The sequence below is a fragment of the Electrona antarctica genome (assembly GCF_951216825.1).
Source record: "Electrona antarctica genome assembly, chromosome: 16".
NCBI classification, from domain to species: domain Eukaryota; kingdom Metazoa; phylum Chordata; class Actinopteri; order Myctophiformes; family Myctophidae; genus Electrona; species Electrona antarctica.
In genome coordinates this window covers 27612446-27628666 of record NC_136797.1, presented here as the reverse complement: position 1 = coordinate 27628666, position 16221 = coordinate 27612446, and the positions used below count along the sequence as shown (strand labels likewise).

The 16221-nt window shown below is 42.8% G+C and overlaps 1 protein-coding gene across 3 annotated transcripts in view; it reads left to right on the top strand.

Annotated features, from left to right (window-relative positions):
• hcn1 (hyperpolarization activated cyclic nucleotide-gated potassium channel 1) overlaps positions 1-16221 on the top strand; it is a gene marked incomplete at its 5' end in the record, with an annotated part of 148940 nt that overhangs the window by 32119 nt on the left and 100600 nt on the right. The window contains one exon of one of the 3 annotated variants that reach the window (XM_079524948.1): positions 12022-12380. The exons of the other annotated variants lie outside the window; for them this stretch is intronic. Within the exon in view, the coding sequence (XP_079381074.1) occupies positions 12022-12380 (359 nt within the window). Of the gene's footprint in view, positions 1-12021; positions 12381-16221 lie in introns of those variants that run through there. 3 annotated transcript variants of the gene reach the window in all.

Below are 16221 nucleotides of genomic sequence, written 5' to 3'. Positions count from 1 at the left end.
TATGTGCAATGAAAATGATTTAGTGCTTCAAAGAAACTAGCATATACATCAAACCTGTCAGTCTAGTCTAAATAACATTCTGAGCATTTGTGGTCAAGCAACAAAAAATCTGAATAAAATAACATATTGGTCCAAGGCTAATCTTTGTGGGCATCACACACCACATTTATCTATACATAACTACACACACATACCAGCCGACCAAGGACCATTGTCCCCATGGTTCAGACAGTGACACCAACTCACCAAAAACCAGGCCTTAAAGTCGTTAAAGTGGCTGTAACAAATAAAACATGCAAAGACAATTCGAGACGAAGTGGTCACGGTGACAACAATCTAAGAGTGTATAAGTGGTCAAGGTGTCAGCTGTCAAGCTGCTCAAACCAGTAAAGCCACATTCAATTCAAACACAAGTACATCTATCTAGCTACGCAAATATAAATAACACTAAGACATTAAAGCCTACTTGAATAACAATGCTTATATTAAGTGCTTTCTCTTGCTTTTCCTGAAGGCGGAGTTCATTATGAAGTCAGTAAATCCAATTGACGCAACAGCTCATATTCAATGGCCATAAAAGTTAGCCAGTTTGTCATTTGCACATACTGTACTCTATCGTATGACGGTGTCACTTACAAAAAATAATCGATATCAACACGTTGCATGAAGTATTGATCAGTAATGTTCGGCAAGGGACACCCTCATGCCTTATGGTTCTCTAGATGGTTCTCACATGCAATTACTCAATCACAGTTGGCATCAATGTACAGCATGTACAAAAGCTCAACAAAAAATACTTTGCACTTTCTCTCAATTTAATTCCTGCTGATCCCCCTGGTGGCCAAGCACCTGGGCTGCAGCCCATGTAGCCCATTGGATAAATGCCTTGATATAACTAGCATCTATCAAAAGGGGGAGTTTATTCCACATCTTAGGAACCAGGAGAAAGAAGAGTGTAGGATGTGTGTGGTATGTTGGCCAGGGTGTTTTGGGGAAGGGACAACCAGACTTCCCGTGTTTGCTGATCCAAGGGAGTGGGATGGGATGTGGAGATATAGCATGTCCTGAAGGTACGAGGGTGCCATGCCCGTGGCTGCCTTGTCTTGACTTGACTTGTAGGCAATCACCAGAGTTTTGTGCTGGGAGAAGGCAAAAATCAAAGCCAGAAAAGGGAATGTAAAGCCTGGAGATGACTATGGCTTGGAGCTAGGCATGCAGAAGCCTTGGTGAGTTAGGGTCTGATCCTTTGGCTGCTGTAAAATGTAAACCTACAGTAACGGGTGATTGCAGCAGTGTGTTCTTTTAAGGACATCTGACTGTCCAGGACCACTCTCAGGCTTTTTGAAATGGAAAGATCCTTCAAACCAAAACCCAAATATAGCTTTTGCATGGTCAATGCAATCAGGCGAATATAAAATAGGGGCCAAAATGTAATCTGAATGAATTGACAGATGAAGGGATTCAATAAGGAGGTGAAAAAGGGAAAGGACTAGACCTCTGACGGGCTAACTCAAAACAAGAGCTGAATTTACTGAGATGAGCACCTTGACATTTAATTCTTCTTTTAATTAACTTTTTCCTTTTACTGGTGAAGCCCATATTTAACAAAAAAGATGACTTGCCCTCTGTCTTCATTTTGTTAGTCATGGTTGAGCATCTTGATGTCTAACAGGGCTCAATGGTATTTTGTAGCCCCTTCTCATACATCTGGGTGCAGTCCTACAGCTCCTTGTGTGGTCCTGTATGCCTCAATTTCTCTGTTCTTTGTCTTTCAATCTCACCTTTTCCACATACTGTGAACATACTCTTGAATTAGGTTGGAGGCTTCATTTTTGTAATACTTAAAACGCTCCGAGATTCCCTGATAAAACTTCAGTGGTGCCTTCTTGCACAGGTCAATATGAAGAAAGGGGTTGCTGGCCCGGTGAATTCCTTTCTGGTCATTTTCTATTTCGTTGAACATCATTGGGATTAGCTTGTCCATGAGCGGCTCAATCATCGCCTCCCTCCAAATCTCCATCGCCAGCTCTCTAATCTCCAGGGGTGGCTCGGTATTGTCCATGCTGTTCTGCAGGTCCCCCTCCATTTGTCTCTCTTCTTCTTTGCTGGCAAAAAGAGTGTTGCGGTAATTGTTGAGATAGCTATATAAGCAGTTCATGTCGTCAGTGCCCTTGCTATATACTTCCCAGTATCCGTGGTACATCAGTAAAATCTCATTTGACTCCTTTGTCTCCTCGCACAACTGCTTGACATGATTCTCCAGAAACACCTTGGTCTCTGTGTACAACTTCTCAGCCAGACTTTCTGGTTTTGCGATACACAAGGCATAAATGGCAGAGAAGCAGTCGTTCCATGTAGCTCTGTCCACAAAGTCAAGCTTCAACACTGCCTTGATTGTCGGTAGTAGCTTGTTCCATGTCTCATCAAAATACACCATGCGGGGCGTCAAGGACATTGTATGACTTTATTTTTGGCCCCTCTGTAAAAAGTATTTTCCCGCTATTCAGTCTTGATCTCTTTTGGTTACAGTTCTTCAATTATGCTACTTCTTCACAGCACACCTGCCCTGTATTGGTTGCACTGCTACTTATGCTTAGAAAACTATCTTACTCTGTTAACCGGCCTGTTCTGCTCACATGCACAAAATGTGCTAACGTTGCAAACTGTCAGAATATATGTCTACACTGTTGCAGTGATTAATGACATATACATGACGTATGACATACGTCACTAGAACAGCAGTGCAGCATCATGAATGCAAGGTATACACCCACATGTGTGTGGCGGAAAGCACCTTAGCCACCTCTAAAGGCGTAGCCAACATGTGAAGAGATTAAAGTGGTTTCAGCTCTGGACGGACACTAAACTATAAACTAAACTGTCACGATAGGAAACCAAATGTTGAAGTACACCAGTACATCTTCACAGAGGGATCAAAACTATTATGTACCCCACAGGCCCACACTAACTAAAGAAAACACCAACAAACTCCCAGGAAAACATCGTCAAACGAACAGGCAACTCAAACAAACACTCCATCCATTAAATACCCAAGGTCTCAATTACCCAAACAGTCACGACTGGGAACCCGAGGTGGAGCCAGTCTCTCCTCTGTTCACGGAGGATATCCAGAGCCACCGATCCAACTATTTAGTCCATATATGGGCATATATGGAGCTGTCTGTGTGTGTCTGTGTCCCTTTTATACCCATATTCAGATCAGTATGATGTCATCAATATGATGTCATAGTACTATGATAATGGGTACTGCACTAAAAACTCTAAAAATGGGTACAATGGGTATTGTATAGCCGATGCCCCGGCCACTCACCATTTTTGTACTGTACTAGTCACATACTGTACTACATGTCTCAAATTACCTGTAAGGTCAACTGCAAATAAAGTTTTAAGTTTGAAATATGACACACAGGCTGTTGTCATTCTCTGATTTGTGTTCGTATTGATTGTTAACATCGTGGCAACTACTATTACTACAACAAACTATTGCAACAATAAAACTGCATGTATTTTGTGTTTTTTTGCATCTTACGGTGTGAGTTGCATCGTTACTCAATGTCACCATATTGTGTCCCTCCCTATTCTAGGGTTGTCGTAGGTGAACGTTCAGTGGAAAAAAGCCGATCTACATGCGCACAAGGCTGTAAATCAGCATTTTTCCCCACAGCAAAGACATTGTGGTGTAGAGAAAAAAAAAGAAGAAGAATCCAATTAGCCTATACACTCCTGGGGGAATACGGTCAATCAAGTATACACACCGTATGTACGGCTTTACAGTATGTGGTTAATGTGTTGAGATAAAAGCTCCAGGGAACTATTGACAGTTCTCCCTACACCTCAAGTAATATGCAATGCTTTCAACAGCTGAGAGGGTAAAGAGACTGTCTGGGGCCCTGGTTCATCCCATGACTGAGTACTGTAATTTAACCATGAATGGGGCTGAAAGGACAGGATAATGTAACATAATATATTAGGTGTCTTGGTCTGTCCAGCTGAGACAGTCTGGATATACTGTACAGTCTGGATATACTGTACAGGATATACTGTACAGGAGCATTGGATGAAATTAGCGGCAGTGTTGATTTTGTCCTCTAAATACTAAGACGAATAATGTTCGACTTTCACTGACGAAAACTAAGACTACATTTATTGACATTTTCACCAACAAATAAAAACTAGACTAAAATGTTAGGAAGGGACTATAGTGGACAATAGAGCCAGTATAAATAAGAAATCACACCTGTGTGAACTGAGTGGTGCAACTACCCCTCCTCTCTCTCTCTCTCTCTCTCTCTCTCTCTCTCTCTCTCTCTCTCTCTCTCATTAGCAGGCAACAGTGTAGCACTATCTCTCTCTCTCTGTTTCTGGCACAACAGCGCCACTTTTGCCCCTACTGGTACTCATAGTCACACACATAGGTTAACACATGTCACATAGGTTAACACGGACATTGCTGTTCCTTGGAGTGGTTGCACCACTCAAAAACAAGTCATTTAATCGGCTATTTTCACCCAACTGTAAAATCAGCTATTACTTCTAATTCTTCTAATTTTAATGCTCAGCATTACTCACAAATGATATATAGTAGCAGGAATTGTGTTACCCAATCCGTGCTATCCTCGAGATCTCTCGTGGAAAGGTATTATTAAGGTCACCTGGGCCATCCACGAGAAACACGAGATTTGATTAAACATTATTAAAAAATATGTATTTACCTTAAAACGTTAATCCATATTTTTATTTTTTGTAATTATGTATGCATGTATTTTGTGTATGTGTGTGTGTATATATATATATATATATATTTATTTTATTTCCTCCAGACTGTTCCGACTATCCTTGGGATTGTGGGTGGGGGGAGGGTGGGATAGGGGATTGAGTTTTATTTTTATATTTTATATGTCTGTCTAATACTTGCCCCTGGGCTACTGTCGAAAAACCTGAATAAAAAGATTTTGAAAAGAAAGAAAAACGTTAATCCAAGCCGTGCTGATCTTCGCCGCTTCATGCTAGTATGGGTATGATATGGACCGTCCATTCCCTAGGCTCACCCTACAGACACAACACTACATCACTTCTGGCGTGGGCGGAAGTGACCCGTTTTCTATGCTTATTACACTGATTTTGGTGGCACTGGCGCCACACTCTGGCCTGGAGGGCTGGGCAGTATTGTGTTAACAAGACTTTGTTTTATCATCATCACCACCACCTTAGAGATCTGCTTTAAAAAAAACCAATTGATTTACAGTAGGTGATGATTGTGTGTTTGGGCTACTATAGTGCTGTACAAATGAAATGTAGCATAAAACAATCAATGCAGGTTATTTTACTTGTCGAAATGTTGCTACATGCAAACAGGGACACCTCCAATGCAGTGTTAATTTTACTTCGGGAGTGTAAAGAAATGGACCCCGGTCGTCCCATTTTGTAGGCTATATTACTGGGGTTACAAAAACAGACGGCTCGCTTCAATATATCTTACATAATTCCTGCTGGGATCCGCTCATAATTCCGATGGCGCGTTCACAATGGAGAGAAACCCTATAATTGTCACCATTGTGGACAAAATTTCATTCAGGAGGACGTCTGCTTAAAATAAAACACCAGAGAATTCACACAGGAGATAAACCCCTGTTGTGATTTATGTGGGACAGGTTTTGTTCAAAAGTTGCTCTCGAGGTTCATCAGCGCATCCACACAGGGAAGGAGTACCAGTGTGAACTTTATGGCCAAAGTTTCAGGAGCAATGACCACCTGAATGTCCACCAGAGATTTCACATATACCTTTTTATTGTGATCAGTGTGGAAAAAGCTTCACTACTTTATGCAGCTTACAAGAACACCAGATGTGTTGTTCAGGAGAAAAACCCCATGAAGGTGACCAGTGTGGGAAGTCTTTTAGTCGCCCTAGCAGTTTACAAGCTCACAGCCTTGTGCACACAGGACCCTATTTTCCTCAGTGGATAAGGGATAAGGGGTAAAGCACCAGCAAAAATAGGGCCCACAGGCTTTAAACCATTCCACTGTGAGTTGTGTCGAAAGGCATTTACTGCGAACGTAGCGTGAGCCCACACAATAGAAACCCTGTCAATGTGAATCAATGTGTGTTGGATGTGCATGCTTTTTAAACTTTTGTCATGACAGGGTATTTAACCCATTTTGACCTGAGATCAGATTCTAAAAATGTCTTCTACATCCTGACAGTTTTCTGAAAAAGCTATGTTTCTATGTCAGTCGTTCTTTGATTTTTCAAAAATAGCAGATCTACAAGCTTGTAGCTATGAGCTTGTAGATCTGCTATTTTTCAATAGCTAAAGCATAACATAATGCTAACACCAAAAGGGGTTCCCGCCCAAAATATATGTTTATCAATTTCATAAAATTGTGGGTGTTTTTATTTCCCTGTCAATGTATGTGGTGTTCCTGGCCATTTTATATCTTACTTGAGGCTACAAGTAAGACAACAAGTACGAGACTCCAGTGATTACACAGATGCACATAATAACATGCACATAATAACTGATATAACTAATGCTTTTGCGGTCATCCCTCTCCTCAACAACACTACGGCATTTTGCATGTTAATTTCATTGAGCATCTGGTTGACATTGACACTGGGGGTTGAGTTGTAACTTGTACAGTACATACAAGTGACACAACTCAAATAACAGTGGCTTGTTATTCAAGCAGAGTTGTTGAGATGAAATAGACCAACCACGTATCCATAGACACCCAATTTGCACACGCTGGCTCCAATTTCCTTTGTCCGTTGTCAGTGGTGGTCAAAGTACTGTACAGTAGATACTGTATCTACTGTCTAGCCCATTTTGGGCGGGAACCCCTTTTGGTGTTAGCATTATGTTATGCTTTAGCTATTGAAAAATAGCAGATCTACAAGCTCATAGCGTGCCACCGAGTGGCGCGCTATGAGCTTGTAGGTCTGCTATTTTTGAAAAATCAAAGAACAACTGACGTAGAAACAGAGCTTTTTCAGAAAACTGTCAGGATGTAGAAGACATTTTTAGAATCTGATCTCAGGTCAAAATGGGCTAGATGAGAGTCAGAGATACTGTAGATACTTTTGGTCACACAATACTCGACTGCTAGTGAAAGTTGCTCAGTCAAAATAATTACTGAAGTACTAGAGTAGTTAGTTAGTTGCTTTTAAATGTAAAGGGTTATTATTTCACTTTAGAACACCTTTGGTTTGGGGTTATGTTAAAATGTACTCTGGATTTTGTGTGCACCCCGGAACGTTTTTAAGTTGCTTGATTCAATATTTAGATATTTTAATTGTATCAGTCTCTTCTGTCTTCTCCTATAGTCCCTCCCTAACATTTAGTTTAGATTATATGTGTTGACGAAATTGTCATTATATTAGTCTTAGTTTTAGTCATCATAGCTTCATTTTTGTCCGCGAAAAAGCGTATAGTCACAACACTGCCCTGTTGCTTGACAAACAATTATATTGAAGAGCTCTGAACATCGTTATATATCATGAGAAGATGAAAAAGAAAGAAAAAATTACCTTGAGCGCTTATTCCACACCACTACACAGGTTTGAACCATCTTTTTCAAATGGAACACTATTATTGCTAGTGGTCAAAAGCAGCTTATATACAAGTTGTATATAACTTGTAACATTGTGACTGCTATTTTCAAGTTTCTGTCTGACAGCAACAGTACAATAGGGAGTGAGGAGGTTTTTTCTAAGCGCCTTTTAATACTTTTCATTGGTTCAACTCACCAACACACAGACATAAATGGTGGTCAATAGCAGTCAGACATACAATTTTATGGTTCGTAGTTAGTGTAGGATAGAGCCCTTGGGAATCCAGTCAACTAAGTAACTACAGGTATAAGCAATCTGAAGCGGTAATGGGTTCAACTTAGGAATTCAAGTTTATATTATTTAATTTGAAAGACACATCTAAAATGCTTGCTGTATCTCATAATGGACTGAAATACTACATAGGCCTTTTCAAGTGAACACTTCCCAAGATTGTCATTGGGAACAATTCCTGTCTTTCTGAGACTGAACTCTAGTCTGGCTAGTGGCTATACATTGAATGACTTGCAGAAAATGACAAGAGGCAAAGGGGGGCATTGTAACACAATATGCCATGCTGAAGCTGGATGATGCTATTTGTGGCATTAGCGATGGCTGGCATTGGGAGGCATGTAATATTTCATGTCTAGATGAGGTATTGACTGTAAGCAGAGATGACTGGATGTAATCTTATAGACACACTGCAATTTCAGCAGGCCAATGGAAGATTCAGGCAAATAAAAAACACATTTTACCTTGCAGGAAGCAGGATATTCGCCTAACCATTTTCTGGATATCTCCATATGGTTCTGTTTCTCCAACTGAGATCAGCTCATTTGTGTTACAATACTACCATAGCTAGCTGATGGTAATGATTTATTCTGGTTTCATGCCTTCCCTCCTCCTTGACCAGAGTATTTATTAGATCTATTTTTAGAAGTCTCTGACATGCGTTATTAATTGACGTCACAATGTTGCCTGAGCAATCCCGCTGGTTCTGTTGTAGATTTAAATAATAATTCATAAATAATTTGATTTTAAAGACGGTTGCATGTCCTGTTAACTCTCATATTATGATTTGATGAGTTTGGGTGAACTTGTGCAGCCTCAATATATGTTTCCACCACTGGTGTGCTCAGCAGCCAATCAAGCAGAGAGGACACCAGCCCTGGCACTACTTGCACAGACATGGCCGACAAGCACAGTATCCAGGCCTTTGGTTCCATTTAGCATGGACGTTCTAATGAACTGGTACAACCAAACATCACAGGGTGAAGTTGCATCGGCTGCGTGATACTGCTTCCCGCACTTGCGTTTCAAATGACAGTATAAAGCCCCCATGTTTCATATACATGTTCCAGCCATACAGTACTAGGTTCTTGTTTTCTATTCTATAGGGAGTTTAGCATCTGTGTGTTGCTGTCCTGATTTCCCACGGGCACACAGGGTTGTTGAGTTGTACAGTAACCTATTTTGTTGTGTTGTGTTCTATACTGTGGTGTGGTGGTGTGTCGTGTCGTGTTGTGTCGTGCAGGGATGGAATCACTGCCATAGGGCAAGCCTGAGCTGGGGTGTCCCTGAGGATGAGTCAGGATCTATTCCCTCTCTCTCTCTCTCTCTCTCTCTCTCTCTCTCTCTCTCTCTCTCTCTCTCTCATTCTCTCTCGCTCTCTCTCATCCCCCCCCCCCCCTCTCTCTCTCCAGCCTTTGTCCAGTGACAGCCCCCAAGTACATAATGTTTTCCACCTTACTCTCCATAATTGTTCATTTGTCCTCTTCACAACACCCTCCCTTTATATCTCTCCTCCATCCTATTTTTTCTTCTTCATTGCATTACATTACATCACTCATCACATCATTATTCTTTGTGTCATTCTCTATTTCTCATCTTCTTCAAACCAAGTTGTCTTGTTTTCTATAGATCCCTCTCTATCTTGAACCAGTTTTAGTTGATGTGTCAATATGTGGGTTTGATCACAAGAGTCACAATTTTCAGACACATTTCCCTTTAATTAAGTTCAGTCAGACAACTCACGAATGATTTACCAATATTTATTACAGAATGAGTATTGAGTGTGCATATGATATTTGACTTGGCGTTCGGCTCTGCTGGATTTCTCCCTGCTCGGCAAGATTAAGCAACAACATAAAACATTAAGAGCAGGGAGATAGATATACAATAACCCCCCCATGGGGAGCATAAATAGCAGAGCCCACCGGTGGTAGCCTGGCTAATAAGCCAGACCGAATCAGCCGTTGGCAAAAAGAAATTGCCTGCCGGCGGATTACGGTCTGGAGAGGCTCAATTGTACGCCCATTTCCTACACCAGAGAACTGGTGTGGCCAATCGGGACACGGTATGCAATATGGGCGGGCTTTGGTACAGTGACGTTCAACGCTTGAGACCTTTGACTGACAGTAGCTCTGACCAATTGCGTCAAAGAGAAAATGTTTGAACCCGCCCCCCGGGAAACAAGATCCATACACAGCATCTCCAGACTCAAATACCACACGACAGTGTGATTTGAGTCTGGCTTATTAGCCAGGCTACACCGGTGGTGCTGGGGTGGTGGTGGTGGGAGCAAACATCACATAACAACCAGGAACCATAGCAGAAGGAAGGCAGGAAGAGCATGCAGACTAGTGAGCTTAAGTAGCCCGCCCAATTGGTCAGCTGACTGCCACATCAGCGAATGACATGAGGGTCTTGCACACACTGAATATACCCACATAGTAATGCAGCATGTTAACCCCTTGAGTATAGAATGCGCCTTTGAGCACGGCATGAACTCCCTTGAGTGTGACTGACTGAACTAACTCCGCAAGCTACGTCTCATTTGTGGGGCCACAGGACGTACCAGGCATATGCCTGGTGGGCCGACCCTCTGGTGGGTCCGTCTGTGGGCCAAATGTTAAATTAGTTGTCTGTTGGTTGTGTATCATTTATATTCTACCATAAATGTGGTGGTGTTAAGGGCTTGTATTTCAAGTATTTGTATATGGGCCTCGGCCCGAAAAGTCAGTAGAGTATCTATGCGCGTTGGTTGTGGTGGGCCAGTCTGGGCCAAATTCCGCGAAAATGTCCGGGCCGAATTTTTGTCCCAGTCCAGCCCTGGTCCAAGAGTATAACATTAGGGGAGGGGTGAGGGGCTAATAGTGTTGGATTGTTCAATCCAACAGAATGAACAGATTCATGGTTCAAACTGTTGTGGTTTAAAGGTTTTATTTGAGCAGTGCACACACACACACACACACCACACATCAATCCATGAACTCAGAACTACGCATGTTAATCACAAAAACACAGACTTGGTACACAGAGTAATGGATAGTTCATGTTAAAACCATCTCTATAACACAGGGATTAAATTCAACATGATTTATATTCAAGATTTCTGTTAATAGGCTACATACACTATAGCATATCTGTGATCCTTAGTGCATCCTATAAACTCATATCACAGATACAATAATGTTCCCTATGGCGTCCGCTGGCCAAGTGGTTCAGGTGCATGCCACATATAGGTTTTGGCAATTGGCAGCATGTTGCATGTTTGAGTCCCGTTCATGACGACCTTTGCTGCATGTCTCTCCCCTTCCCTTCCCTTCTCTCTCTCCCTCTTTCCTGTCCATCTTCACTTGATATAGGCCTACTATCAATAAAGGCAGAAAAGCCAAAAACAAATCTTTTAAAAAATAATAATAATCCCAATCCCTTCTTGTATAGACTATTCAAATTGCCTTTGCAGGAAACTGCACTGAAATGTTAAGGATTTTAGCATGGGCTAAAAGAATATCCCCCAAATAAATCTCATGAACAATAAAGCAACCAAAATGTGAGTATAATACTTATAATTATAAGAAGACATGTGAGAACATTGTGAGACATTTCCCTCGTTAGACCTCAATATATAGGCTATAATATAGCCACTATTAATTTATTATAATGGTGGCACTGAATGGCATTCAATCAACTACACACAACACAACATTTGTCTCTTCCTGTCATGTGAGAAAGTGTGATGACAGAGGAGAGAAGAGACGGGGTATGACGCGAGGAGGAAGGGGGCTATCATGAGCCACATTATGGAAATAAGGTGCACGAGCATGTGCCAGTTAAACCGCAGTGCCGTGCGAGCGGGATGAGGCATGGTTGGTACTGGCAGGCAGCGGGCGGGCGGGTTTGGACGGTAAATCGGGTCGGTCGGTAGATGGCGGTAACCCCAGCAACCCGATCCAGCAGCAGGTTCACAAGCACCGTGTTCTCAGTTTGCAGCATTCGCACTGAAGGCAAAGGAGCTGGGCCAGTTTGAAGGACACCAAATGAAACAGGAGCGCTCGCGTCGGGTCCTCCTCCTGAGTTTTGCGCGTAGCCTGTCCTCCCGACCAGGAGACAGCACGTTTTCATAAAAAAAACAACTAAACAAAAGGGAAAATAAATCAAAAAAACAAACCATGGAAGCCAAATCCAATTCGTTCTCCAGCAACAAGGAGGAAAAGGCGGACGGGAATAACGTGTTTCAGAGGCAAGACTCGATACAGAAGAATAACATGGGGAGCGGGAGCATCAGCAACAAGGACCACGGCAATTCTGTGGGCTTCAAGGGGGAGCGAGAAGCAGAAGCCATGGTAGGGTTTGACGACCTGGACGGGGCCAACCGAACCTTTATGCAGCGGCAATTTGGAGCCATGATGCAGCCTGGAGTCAATAAGTTCTCCTTGCGAATGTTCGGCAGCCAGAAAGCCGTGGAGAAAGAACAGGAGAGGGTTCAAACGGCAGGATACTGGATTATTCATCCATATAGCGATTTTAGGTAAGAGGGATTGGAAGTCATGTTATTTTCCTTCCCCTTCTCCCCTCCCGTCACACTCAGATCCGCAAGGCACAACGCACGCACGACACGCACGACACACACGACACACACACACACACACACACACACACACACACACACACACACACACACACACGCACACGCACACGCACACGCGCGCTCGCAGGGCGCACGCAATGCCTGCCCCGAAGCGCATATGCTAATCTCGCCTTGCATATAGGCAATTACCGCGGGGCTGATGATGGCATCACTATATCAGCAGCATTTGAGTGCAATGTTTTTAATTGCAGTGTATTTTATAATATTAGGGAGGAGCATGCTGTTACGGTGCTGCACTGAGGTGCCCTTGGAAAAGGGATGGTGAATGTCATGCCTTGCGCGCGCGTGCGCGCCGCGCCACACACACACACACACACACACACACACACACACACACACACACACAATTGTTCCACCATAACAGCAATTATCCTGTGTCATGGTCGTCATTGCGACATATGCGGTTTCCGAGAGGCGACACCTGCCATGGCTGTGCGAATAACATGACCACACATTACCATTCTATAGCACCACGGATGTAAACACTTCGTTATAGCCTACTGTAGGCGTGGATGAGACGGCAAGCATCGGTGCGAAACTGATATAATGCGGTAAATGCGAGACATAAAGGATCAACTTATATATAATGTGAATTTGGCCATCGTTTTCCCGAAAGAACGAGTGAAAAAAGGCTACCACATAATAATTCAAGGCCCACTGATCTAATCTATTGGCCAAAATGACACATTAAAAATTGGTGTTTTGGAAAGCCACAACGTGACTGCTGTGGAAATGTGATGGAATGCGTTTCAAATGGACCGCATAGAAGAATATCTGTAGCCAATATATAGAGAGAGTCGTCTGAAATTGGAATGCGACATGACATCTGTTTGTTTTTAGTTGGTCTGTCTGTACAGTCTGTCATTATTTCACCGTGCGCAAAAACGTGCTTAGCCTAATGCGCATCGTCCAAATCGTACTAAAGCACCTAAAGGAACTGAAACGGGTAGCCTAAACATCCTCAGTGTTCATTCATTGACAACTTATCCTTATACCTTACTTCTACATTATGGGCACGCACAGAGAAATGAACAACATGAAGGACTTGTTGTGTATAGGCGAGGCCGGTTCTCCACAAGCTGCCTGTTTACAGTTCACCAATTCACCAATTAAGCGTCTCAGCTGGTGCTGTCTGGTTCCACCGGTGTCCCCTGACACGCAGCTTGACTGTGGCAACTGGCAATCAACTCCCCGTTTTCCGTTTGATCTCCCATCACCATGCTACACGTTGCCTTAACACGGCGCTGTCCATGGTGCTGAACCTCTATCCAGCCTGATACAGTACAGTGTCTCCCTGCAGCCAGACTTGTGGTTCTCAAACTTTTCCATTCCAAAGACCCCCATAACTCTCATAGGAACAGACCTGTAACGGGTCCATTTGCAACCCCCTCAAGGGACCCTATGGTGGTCCCTGGACCCCACTTTGAGGACCACTATAGGCAATGCCAGCTGGATCCTAACTTGAACTGCAATGTGAAATACTCAATGTTAATTTAACTCGGAGTGTACAAATAGACCCAACTAGACCCATAGCCATTATTGGAGATATAGAAATTATTTGAACACTGAGCACCCATTATTGGAGATATAGATGAACACTGAGCATTTTAAAGTGTGTGTGTGTGTGTGTGTGTGTGTGTGTGTGTGTGTGTGTGTGTGTGTGTGTGTGTGTGTGTGTGTGTGTGTGTGTGTGTGTGTGTGTGTGTGTGTGTGTGTGTGTGTGTGTGTGTGTGGATGGATCTGCACGTGTGTGTGGATCTGCGTGTGTGTGTGTGTGTGGATCTGCGTGTGTGTGTTTGCATTTTACTGTGTAAAGAGGATCTGCGTGTGTGTGTGCACATGCGTGTGCGCGCGTGTGTGTAGGCATGCGCGCATGAAGTGCATATGTGTGTGTGTGTGTAGGCTACGTGTGTGCCACATCTTCAAAATCCAATCTCCCATTCAGAAACTATGTTTAATTGATAAACACTAATGTTCCCCAGGGCATCTGTTGTGGGCTATTTTATTTGTGATAGCCAATCAATAACAAAACAATTAGGCTACATATCCATGCAACCAATGCAAGACTGTAGGCTGAATAAGAACATAAGAATCTCTCTCTCACACACACACACACACACACACACACACACACACACACACACACACACACACACACACACACACACACACACACACACACACACACACACACACACACACACACACACACACTCTTTTTTGAGTGGTGTAAACCACTCCTACAACTGGCTTTGTTAGTTTACGTGTCTGTCCGTACCAAAAAAAATCACACCCGTGTGAACTGAGTGGTGTAAGGTCTTATATAGATTGATCAGCTGTGGTCTGACGTAATGTCTGACGTAATGAAATCACACCCGTGTGAACTGGGTGACCATAGCAACCATGCTCATTTTTTGGTACGAACAGACAGACAGACAAACTAACAAAGCCAGTTGTAGGAGTGGTTTACACCACTCAATAACAAAGCCAGTTGTAGGAGTGGTTTACACCACTCAAAAATGAGCATGGTTGCTATGGTCACCCAGTTCACACGGGTGTGATTTCATTACGTCAGACATTACGTCAGACTACAGCTGATCAGTCTATATAAGACCTTACACCACTCAGTTCACACGGGTGTGATTTTTTAGTCCTATGCCCAACTTTCCGGGTTTGTGTGAAAACAATCACTGGCCTGTGATTGGCTGATCACCCCATAGCAATGATTTGATTGGCTGAGCAAAGTAGTCCTATATTGAAGATAAAAGTGAGGGCAGAAAATTGAAGATGGAAAAGTGAGGACACAAATTGTGATTGGCCGGAATGAGATGATGCATGATGATAAGAGCGCCCCTCACTTCACACGGGTGTGATTTCTTTTTAAACATACACACAAAGTAGTAGTACAGAAACGTGTTTAGAATGTTTTGTGAGCAATCCTTGGATCAGTATGAACAGACGCAACAGTCAATAAGTTTAGCAATCCCTGAAAACGGTTGTTTAAGGAGTTAGACCACTTCTACAAGATACAGCAAAAGAACAGATCCCTGCTAATCTGTCGGGCAAGAGTTATATGAATCCCAAATGTTTCTGAAATTCTGCTGGACTAATAAGTGAGAGAGAGGATGAAAGACCTGTGAGAATACAGAAGAAACGCTGTTGAGTAATGATGTTGGACACAGACCTCCAAGGGTATTTCAAATCTTGGTTTTCAGGACCGGAACCCCTTTTGGTGTTTTAAGGATTATGTTATAGGCCTACAAGCAGATCTACAAGCTCATAGCGTGGCACAGAGTGCCGCGCTACGAGCTTGTAGATCTGCTATTTTGTTTAAATCGTGAAAATGCGTGCAAATCTTTGAATATACATTATATTCTTTCCCTGTGAACGCTTTTAACTCAAATCTTTGCTTCTGTGGGGGTCCCTGGAACAACATACTTTGAGATTGGGGTCAGGGGCCAATTACATATAACTCTGGGGGTCCTTGACAGTTGACATGAAATAGTTTGAAAACCACTGATATATATAGAAACATAGGTTTTTCAGAAAACTGTCATGATTTAGAAGACATTTTGTAGAGTCTGGACTCAGTCCTAAATGGGTTACGTTCTTTAGGAAATCAGACCCTCGATTCCTTTTATACAAAATGTGATGTTGTTTCACCATCACTAATCACACTGAGCTGGCAGAGGCCAGGCCTCTGTTCAGTGTGCCAAGACAA